At 42.5% G+C, this 9,668-nt stretch overlaps 3 protein-coding genes across 3 annotated transcripts; 1 reads left to right on the top strand and 2 right to left on the bottom strand.

The window, feature by feature from the left end:
- Nucleotides 1–1,334: 1,334 nt before the first annotated feature.
- On the top strand, nucleotides 1,335–3,212 carry EURHEDRAFT_416710 (uncharacterized protein; the record flags this gene model as incomplete). The annotated part of the gene is made up of 8 exons (XM_040783031.1): nucleotides 1,335–1,531; nucleotides 1,596–1,776; nucleotides 1,830–2,006; nucleotides 2,052–2,267; nucleotides 2,324–2,522; nucleotides 2,573–2,694; nucleotides 2,748–2,871; nucleotides 2,934–3,212. Coding segments are annotated over exons 2-8 (1,190 nt in total), but the record flags the coding sequence as incomplete, so codon positions are not given.
- A 3,947-nt stretch (nucleotides 3,213–7,159) lies between these two features.
- On the bottom strand, nucleotides 7,160–8,641 carry EURHEDRAFT_518602 (cytochrome P450; the record flags this gene model as incomplete). Its single annotated transcript, XM_040786696.1, has 1 exon — nucleotides 7,160–8,641. The coding sequence occupies one exon, from the start codon at nucleotides 8,639–8,641 to the stop codon at nucleotides 7,160–7,162; it is 1,482 nt and encodes a 493-aa protein (XP_040634786.1).
- A 315-nt stretch (nucleotides 8,642–8,956) lies between these two features.
- Nucleotides 8,957–9,664, bottom strand: EURHEDRAFT_416708 (uncharacterized protein; the record flags this gene model as incomplete). The annotated part of the gene is made up of 1 exon (XM_040783030.1): nucleotides 8,957–9,664. One exon carries the CDS (start codon nucleotides 9,659–9,661, stop codon nucleotides 9,302–9,304), a length of 360 nt encoding a protein of 119 aa, XP_040634785.1. The 3' UTR covers nucleotides 8,957–9,301.
- Nucleotides 9,665–9,668: the final 4 nt, after the last annotated feature.

The following is a 9,668-nucleotide window of genomic DNA, read 5'->3' as shown; positions in this document are numbered from 1 at the left end:
GTTGATCTTCTCATTACTATGGATCCTCAACCTGAAATCTTCAATTTAGAAGATTTTACTTCATCAAGTCCAGAGACTGATCCCAATGTTGAGGTATTTATTTTGATAGAGTATTTGTTAACTGATTGCTAACGGCTCAATGCGGAAATAGGGCATTCCTGTACAACTCACAAATTCAAAAAGCCATTCTCTCCAGACATCAAAAATTGAATATATTGATGACTTACCAGAGTATCCGACAAGTCATATTCATGGATATTCATATGTTGTTGCATCTAGAGGGCGATCACAGAATGAAATGGAGCAGCTTGTTCATGAGGTACTGTTAAGTACTTTCTAACTGCTTTTAAAGTGCTTGCTAATCAGTTACAGATTCAATACTCACGGCGTCAACAACATGGACCAAGGAGACCAGTCAAATGCCCATTTTTCAACTGTTTAGTTAAAAGATGGACTTGGAAATGCTCTGGTATCTACGCATGTGAATTTTTGAATCCATTTCTTCAATCCTATCATCATACATTTGTTGATGAGGATTGTTGGGATGTGATTCGAAATACTCAGAGGAATATCCAAATCCTGGAGGCAAATATTGGAAAATGAAATGCATACAGGTATTTAAACATCTCCTAAACAGCTTTGAAGCAATTACTAAGTACTTCTAGCTATTATCGGTCAAAAAATGAATTTTTCAATAAGGGTTATGCATGCATTGACCAGCTTCCAACTTGCAAGCCAGTTTTTAAGCGGCATACCCAAATGGTTGGTTAAATCTTTTTACAATGCTCCAGGTGATTTCTAACTAGTCATAGAATGTCCATGGTGAATTTCCACCATATATTGGCTGTAGTAATGGATCCAATGAGTTTTTAACGAAACATCATCGAGGATCTATTCAAGGCCATACATCAATTGATCTACAGTTTCTTGAGGACCTTTTTAATCATGATATTATGCCACCAACTGAAGAATGTGGTGTTTTTGAATCATTAGCATCCCAACAAAAGTATTGCGGTAAGTGCTTTTTAAGTGGTTGTCAATCACCTATTAACTGGTTAAAGATCGAGATCACCTCCAGGGGCCAGGCAGACTACAGCATACTTCCTGTGGTGTTATTTTTACTGCTTTAGTGCCAGTTGATATCAATGAATGTCCATATATCCTCTTTACATCCCATGGAGTTCACCAGCATCCACCTCCACCACCAAGCAAGGCACCAGAACGAATTTTACAAGGAGTGAAAAGGATTATCCAACAAATACAAGACCTGAGTTTGACCACAGGTAAGTGGTTGGTTCTCAAGTGATTGAACAGTACATACTAAGTAGTGTTAGCACAATTTCTTCGAAGTCCACAACTAGAGGCATTTTGTCAGCAGTATGGTGCTTCTACATTAGCAGAGATCCACTCTAGCTTCTGTAATAAAGACCGAATTGCAACAATTATTCAGAAACAACGACTTCTTTCCTACCCTAATGGACAGGATATTAATGGGTTGCTATTCCTACAGAACCGGGATTCGCTAATCAATGTAAGTGGTTCTAATCATCCATTGCCTCATTGAATGGCTATTAGAATGCTAATAAAGTGCCTAGGAATACATTCAAGAGAAATATCATGATTCTCAAGGTACAATGGTATTTTGTGCCTTCAAGGATCAGATTGACTTATTATCAACTTTATCTTCATTTGAAATTGATATGTCTTTCAAGCGAATTCGATCCAAAGAGATGAATGAGGTTCTTTTTGCAACATTCATGCCAGATCAATGCAAAAGTTAGTATCTGCATAACTGCTTGAGAGCTACTTGCTAACCACTTGGCAACTAGTCATAACTTTACTTCGAGTCTTTACCAGTGAGGATTCTACTGAAGGTTACTATTTACTTTTCAAGCGAGCATTCCATCTTATTGAGAAGGTTTCTGGACGACCAGTTCTATTTGATCCAATTCATGGATCTGGGATTCATGGTATTATTGTTGATATGGACACAAAACAGTACACAGGTAAGCACTCCTGAAGTACTTATAATGCAGTTACTAAGTAATCAGGGCTTGGGCAATATCTTTCTGAAATTGATCCTCAATACCAAGATCCTACATGGCAGTTACAGCATATTATCATATTCTGTCGTGTTCATTTTCAACGCTCAATTTTAAAGGCAATTGGGACTAAAAATAAAGGATCAGGCCTTTGGAGTCGCATGATGAGTCTCCTAGATTGCCAGTCAGAGGCTGAGTATGATGAGTTGATTAAACTACTGATACGTTAGTATTGAAGTGGTAATAAATCACTCAATAAGTACTTACTAACTATTGAATAGAATATGAATCACCAGCAGTCCAGACCTGGGCCATACAAAAAAAGAGTGCAGTTATTAAGGCAGGTCTAAATGAATCATGCTCAAAAATTCAGCCACATTATTTTAATCTTTTACGAAACCATACAAATGCTGTTGAGCAATCACACCAAAAGTCATATGCTTCAGGGAAATATTTGACTTTGGCTGAAGCAGCTCGGAAGTACTTACCAACTACTCATCAACTGCTTGATACAACACTAACTATCTTAGTTCTGCAAAACTTGACAAAGATGATATTCTTCAATATCATAATTTTCAGCAGTTCAATATTCATCATTCATATCGAGCTTCTACAATGGAGGCAAACTATCTGCGGCACATGAGTTGGGAAAGTAAGTTACATAAGTACTTCTTAAGTAATTGACAAGTACTTAATTTAATATAGGAAGAGGCTGTAAACGTCAGCGATTATCTTCAACAGCTGAATCAGAGAGTCAAGCAAGCAGTCAAAATTTTGAAATCTCACATGAAAATTCAAGAAGTTCCTCTTCTCAGGTTGCTGATAATGAGTAAGTATACTTTCATGTCAAGTGCTTCTTGAGCAGTTACTGACTAGTTGATAACTACTTAGATCTACAACCTCATCACGGAATCTTCGCCGAGTGGCTTCAACAAACATACTGACAATTGAACAACGCCGTCAAGAATTAGAATTACGAGACCTGGAGGCAGAAGTCAAAAGGAAAGAAGAAGAGGTTCGCTTGAAACAGCTTCAAAATGAGCAATTAGAGCTGGAACTTATGAGGCAGCAGATTCAAATTCAGGAGCAGCAGCAAACTGATTAGCAAGTACTCAACAAGCATTCAGAAACTGTTTATATAGTAATGTTGAGCCTTCATCATCTCACTGCCTTTTATTTTTCCATTACATCTTTTTATCAGTAGCCAGCAAGTGCTGAAGAACAATCTATATGTGAGATTTGTGACCCTAATTTATTCCGCAACAAATATATATATTTTTGCTGGCAAACAACTTCAGGTAGCTATTGGCCGTCTCATACAGGTACCAAATATAGCACCTCTGAATCAATTGATTAGAATCTATATTCCAATCGCATGTACATTGGTTTTTATTAAATCCATAGACGTTTCGATGGATAGGGAAGTCATGTAAGGCAGTTGAAATTAGTGACATGGATTGAAACTTTACACAGGCTGTTTCCATCTGTATTTTAGTCACATGACTGCCAAGGCCATTAATCAGCAGGAATGTGACACGCGACCCAAAAAACGAGACCTCATCATCTGCAACCACAATCCTGACTGACACGAACCCTGATACGATCCCTGATACTATTACTAATCCTGACTCCGACTAATACCATTACTAATCCGGACTCCGACTAATACCATTACTAATCCGGACTCCGACTGACACTAATACTATCAATACTAACTCAATCCACACTCCATCTCCTCTCATCATTCACTCTCAATGCTCCATGTTATCCATCTGGCTTCCTTGATACTATCATCTCTCCCTCCATTGCTCTTCTATTATTTGCCTGCACTGCCCTTCCCTTCTCACCTCTTCTCTGCATCTTACTCATCACCTCCAATTCTTCTGCATCATTACTGTCAATCTCCATCTCTTCTCTTCTCTTCTCTATCCTTGCCTGGTCTTGGTGTCTTCCATTTTTCCATTTTCCTTCCTCTTTCCATTACTGCTTCTGCTATATATTCCTTCCACACCTAGGCTGTTAATTCATCCCATTCACCCCCACTTTTCTCTGAAGACCTTTGGCAGCAGCAGCTGCTCACTACTATCACAAGCCTCCGCCTACCCTTCCAGATCATTGAAAATGAACACTTCCAGAAATTTCTATGCTTGGCCCAATCAGCTCCTTCAGTCCCGACTTTTCATACTGGTCGAACAATGCAACGTCGCCTACAGAATATTGTCCAAGATCAGCAAAAAGACCTTCTTCGGATGCTTCCACCATACAGTAAGCTCTCAATTGGACTAGACTGCTGGACATCACCCTTTCAGCAGGCCTTTATGGCTATCACTGGCTATTTCCTTGACCAGGAATGGAACTATCGAGAGGTGTTACTAGGGTTTGAACCCCTAGAAGGCCCGCATACTGGGATAAATCTTGGTTCAGTTCTATCTGAGACCCTTCGGACGCATCAAATACCAGACCAAATTATGGCCATTACAACAGACAACGCATCAAACAATCAGACAATGATTGCAACCCTACAGGAAACCAATCCTAGCATAACAATCATCCGGATTCCTTGTATGGCACATGTTATGCAGTTAAGCCTAAAGCAGCTGCTTGGTCAGATGAAAGCAAATCCTCAGAATGACACTGCAGAGATGGTTTGGTCTGAAGAGCTTAACCAGGCCGCCTGTCAGAGAGCAAAGAAGCAAGATATTGCAAATACCCTCTGCAAGGCCCGCAATCTTGCTATTTATATTAATGCAAGCCCACAGCGGCGGGATGCCTTTCTAAAACTTCAGACTAAGCAGCCTACATTAGTCCCAATCCAGGACGTTCGTACGCGCTGGAATTCAACCTTTTTAATGCTTCAACGGGCTAAACGGCTTCAGTCTGATCTAGATCAATATTGTTTGGCATATCGCGTTAATCATTTAATGATCAATTCAGATGAATGGCGACAGATTGATTACCTTCTTTATCTTACAAAGCCTTTCTTCTGATTTACAACAGCGCTTTCTAAGACAAAAGATATCACTATCCATAGTGTCTTTAGTATCTATAATATGCTATTTGACCATCTTGAAGTCTCAATCCGACAGTTAAGACGGAAGAAGGTCAGTATCAACTATCACCATCTGATTTATATCTACCTTTTCTTACTTACCTCTTATTTTAGGTTGGATGGAAGCAACAGATGCTAGAAGCTCTTGAATCAGCTGAAGTCAAGCTTCGAGAGTATTATAGGAGAACAGATGACAAAGATCTTCATGATATCTATGCGCATGGCACTATTCTAGCACCCCAGCATAAATTGCAGTTCTTTCGTACCAAGGATTGGTCTGAAGAATATGCAACAATATATCATGAAAGTCTTCAAGATTGGATGAAAGTATATCAGACTGATAGCCTTTTGACCTCAAGGCCTCAGGCTTCTGTCCAAGCATCTGAGCTGGATAAAATGCTCGCATTTGAGACTGAGTCCACCCAGGACCAAGATGAATTAACAAGATATCTACAAGGAGGTAAGCTTTTAGTCTCATCTCCTTTAGTCTGACCTCCTTTCATCTAATGGCTTTTATCTTAGGTTTGGTCTCAATTAGCCCTTGACAGTTCTGGAAAGATCATGAGCATGAATTTCCTACACTTGCACGTATAGCTCGGGATATCTTCTCTATCCCTGCTACTGGTGCTGGTGTAGAGAGGTTATTTAATTCAGCTCGTGATATCTGTCATTATCGAAGAGGTCGTCTAAATGCCAATACCATTCAAGACCTAATGATGTTTACTTGTGCAACTAGATTTGAGATGGAAGAAGAACAGATTGCTTTCATCCAATCTCTGTCTATTCATGAGGAAGGTGAGACAGATGGTCTTTTTACTGAGACAGAAGATATTGAACCAATCAGTGATACTGAGGAAGGTGAGGAGGTATTGAGATCAATTAGGGGTGGGAAGAGACGAATGAGCCTTTTGTCTAATCATTCTGATCAGAATGATGATGTTTTAATTCCATTACCTACAATGACAGGAAGCCAAATACGTGCCTCTGGTAGAGTGAAAAAGCGCCCTAGAGTACTTGAGGGATATGAGGTTGGTTAGAATAGAGTAGAATAATGGAAATTTCATCTTTTTGTCAGAATCAATAGCTTCTTTTCGTCTGTAAGTTTTACGACTATAATACTAAAGATACTGCATAAATCGCATTGATTATGCCTCTCCAGTGGGTCTTCGTATTTGGGCATCTTGGCGAGCCCATGGGCATGACCCGTGGGCGGGCCGGCCTACTCTGACCGCCCATGGGCCCTAAGCTTAGGCCCAAGGCCCGACCATGGGCGGGCCCGGGCATGCCCATATGGTCATGCCCATGGGCATGTCAATGTCTACCCAAGGACAATGTCCAGGCCTACCTTCGACTAGAATATCGAATCTGGAGAAGAAAAGAGAAGAGACAAATCTATTTATATGAAGAAGTCCTATATGGTTGTGTGTGGTCTCGCTAAGCAGCTTGTTTGCCTTGGTTGCTTCCGTGGCATTTTTTGCCGTGTTGATGATGTTTGCTGATGAAGGCGCTGGGCTGAGCTGTTACAATATTGAGGTATTGCTAATATCGAGGTATCGCTTATAAACGGGTTGTACTACCTTGAGCAAGAAACGCGCAAGTTCACATTCCCCATCATTGCTACTAATGCATTTGAATCACGTCATGCATGCTGAAACTCTGAATTGGGGGGGGAAATCTGTGTAGCCACACATACTCTGTATTCAGAAGGGCGCGCACGGCCATATCCGGTTATCCTTCAGGAGGGGTTGATTTTTGCCATTGGGCAGGGTTGGGTGGGTCCCAGTACGGGCCGCGGGCCGGGCCTGCCATGTCTAGCCTGTCGAATCTGGATCCACCCTCTGAACCACCATGCAGTAGAGTGCCACTGGCACCCCCGTGACCCCGCCCCGAACCCGCCCTGCTGATTTTCGAGGCCCCGTTGGGGCGAGCTGGTTTGGGGCACCCTGTCCCAAAGCCCCACCCCACCCCGTTTACAAGGCCTTACGGGAAGGCATGGTATAACGCGGAGAGTCTCGGGTTTTGGGGCGGAGCATTGCCTGCCACAACCCACCCCGCCCCGTGTGAAACTCTAAGTACATGTTTCGGGTTTTATTTCATCCAGGATACTATCAATATCTTTCGCCGCCGCCCACTCCTTCTCAATAATTTCCTGGTGTTTTGGGCTTCTCACCTGAAAAGAGGCTTCAAACGGTCCAGAGACTGCTGCAAACGTGAATTTTAGGTCCCACGGGTCGACCTCAATCTTTTTTCCATCCCTGTACGCATGAGAAATATTGTATGCCCAAAGAAGTCGAGAAACCACAAGGAAAACACTACTGTATCCCAAATGTCTCCCAGGGCAGAGCCTTCGGCCAAACCCGAAGGAATTGTGCTGCACACTGGGACCCTCCAGCCATCGTTCAGGTTTGTATTGATACGGATTGGGAAATTCCTGGGGGTTGAACGCCATAACCCATATATTTGGAATTATCATAGTGCCTTTTGGGATGTGGTATCCCATGTATTCATCATCCTCCGTGTTGGCATGCGGTAAGGCGAAGGGTGCGGGAGGTTGCCATCTCATTGCTTCCTCAATCATGGCATTGACATAAGGCAAACGGGGTCGGTCTTCAGCAGAGGGGAGTCGATCAGAACCAACAACTCGGTCAAGTTCGTTCTGAGCTGATTCCATACATTTAGGATGTAAAACAATTGCCTTGATGAGTAAGCGTGTAACAGTGAGGATTGCTTCAAATCCGGCCTGCTCAAGCGTTCCAATCATATAAGCGAGTTCTTTGTCAGGCAGCTGCTTTCCGGAATCTGATCCCATGGCTTCAAGGACCCAATTCCATTTCAAGGTTGATTTGGCGGTTTGTAAGTGTTTCATGTGCAATGCAGTTGTTTGACGCTCTACATCAGCTGCAAGCCACTTCCATGGAGCCATGAATCTTGGGGTATGATCGAGCACAGGAAACAGTTCAACTAGCAGGCAGTACATGCTGCCCAAAGCCTCAAAGGGACGCGCATCAATTCTTTCCAGCTCTCTTGGCTCGTCGCAGTCTTTTCGCTCTAGATGCATTCCATAGCCCAGTGTAAGAACCAAGCTGGCCGAAAACCGAGCCAAGCTTTTAGAGAAGTCATCAGATGATAAGAGTTCAAAAAGAACTTGTTTGCTTTCACGATCCTCTAAAGGCCTGTATCGTTTGATAGCGCCCATGTCTAGCAGCGATGTGGTTATTCGATTATGAATCCGCCATCTTTTGTTGTAAGGAATGATGGCTAGATTCATTCCATTCGTCATACGCTCTGATGCCATGATAAGTCGAGGTCTTGAGCTGTAGATGGCACCTCGCTTGTCCAATAAGTCGCGAGCAATTTCGTAAGATCCGATGCTGATAACCAGACGCTGAGCATAGCGGAGAGTAATGATTGGGCCGTATTCATTGTGCCAGTTTTGGAAGCATTCCATAGGTGATTTCTTGAGTATTTCATAGATATTTCCTATTATTGGCATGGGCATAGGGCCTGGCGGGAGTGACTGGCGGTTCTTGAGGAAGAGAAGCTTGCACATAAAGAAGCAAACCACAAAGGACAGCGGTATGCTCAGAGAAAGATTGGCCAGCAAATTTAGCATGTTAGGCAGATAAGCTTTTAAAATGGTTGCTTTCGCTTTAAAAATATCCATGTGTGAGAAAGGTTTATAAAATGAAAACCTGAGAGTGTTGTTATCAGCTTTTTGAGACTTTGCTGTCCTTGATAACAAGAATTCAAGTACCTTCCCCTCATTGAAAATTGGAAAAGTAAAGGGGGTGGCGAGAAGCGAAGGCCAATCCACTGGAACAAGACCTTCTCCAGCTGAGCAAAAAGTACTCTTTGGTCTACTATCTCTAGACCTCGCCCTCACCCGCGGGTAACCCTCGGAGGGTCACCCTAATACCCTCATTTTGAGGGTTGAGGGTCTGGCTCTCTTACCCGCAGTGAGGGTCCAGGTCAGGTCTTGACCCTCCGAGGGTGACCCGCGGGTTACCCGCGGGTCATCAAACAAGACAAACAGTGGAGACTCATGTCCTGCATAATTTATGCAGGCCTTGGCTGTAATTATGTGTATCTCATTTACAGTTACATCATCACATATTGACAGTAGAAAGAAGATTTCTGTGATTGATATTGATCAGGTGACAAGACTTCATTCTTTTAGACTAAGGCTAGCTACAGTACTATTCTTAATTTCTTATTGAACCTCATACCCCTCAAGAAGTCTCGGGTGTTTCCGAACTCTCCCTGACATGCGCTGTTGTGGGAGTGGAAGAGTAGGCTCATCATCCTCATTTTCACAGCCTCCCTCTGGCATAGATGCAATACTCCTTTGCTGCTTCCCCTGGCTCTTTCCACCTGGAACTTGGCTAATTTGCTGTATCTGGATCAAATCCCCCTCATCATCTTCCTCATTATCACTAATTGGATCAAATTCACTTGCTTTGGTGTCTTTTTCCTCTCTGTCCGCCTGTACCTCTTCATAGGAGAGATACTCATTGATCATTGCCCTCTGTTCTTCCTTGAGATCAAACCGGGATGTACACATAAAAAGCATTAGGTCT

The sequence above is a fragment of the Aspergillus ruber genome (genome assembly GCF_000600275.1).
Source record: "Aspergillus ruber CBS 135680 unplaced genomic scaffold scaffold00038, whole genome shotgun sequence".
Taxonomy (NCBI): domain Eukaryota; kingdom Fungi; phylum Ascomycota; class Eurotiomycetes; order Eurotiales; family Aspergillaceae; genus Aspergillus; species Aspergillus ruber.
This window is presented reverse-complemented; position numbering and strand designations above follow the sequence as displayed.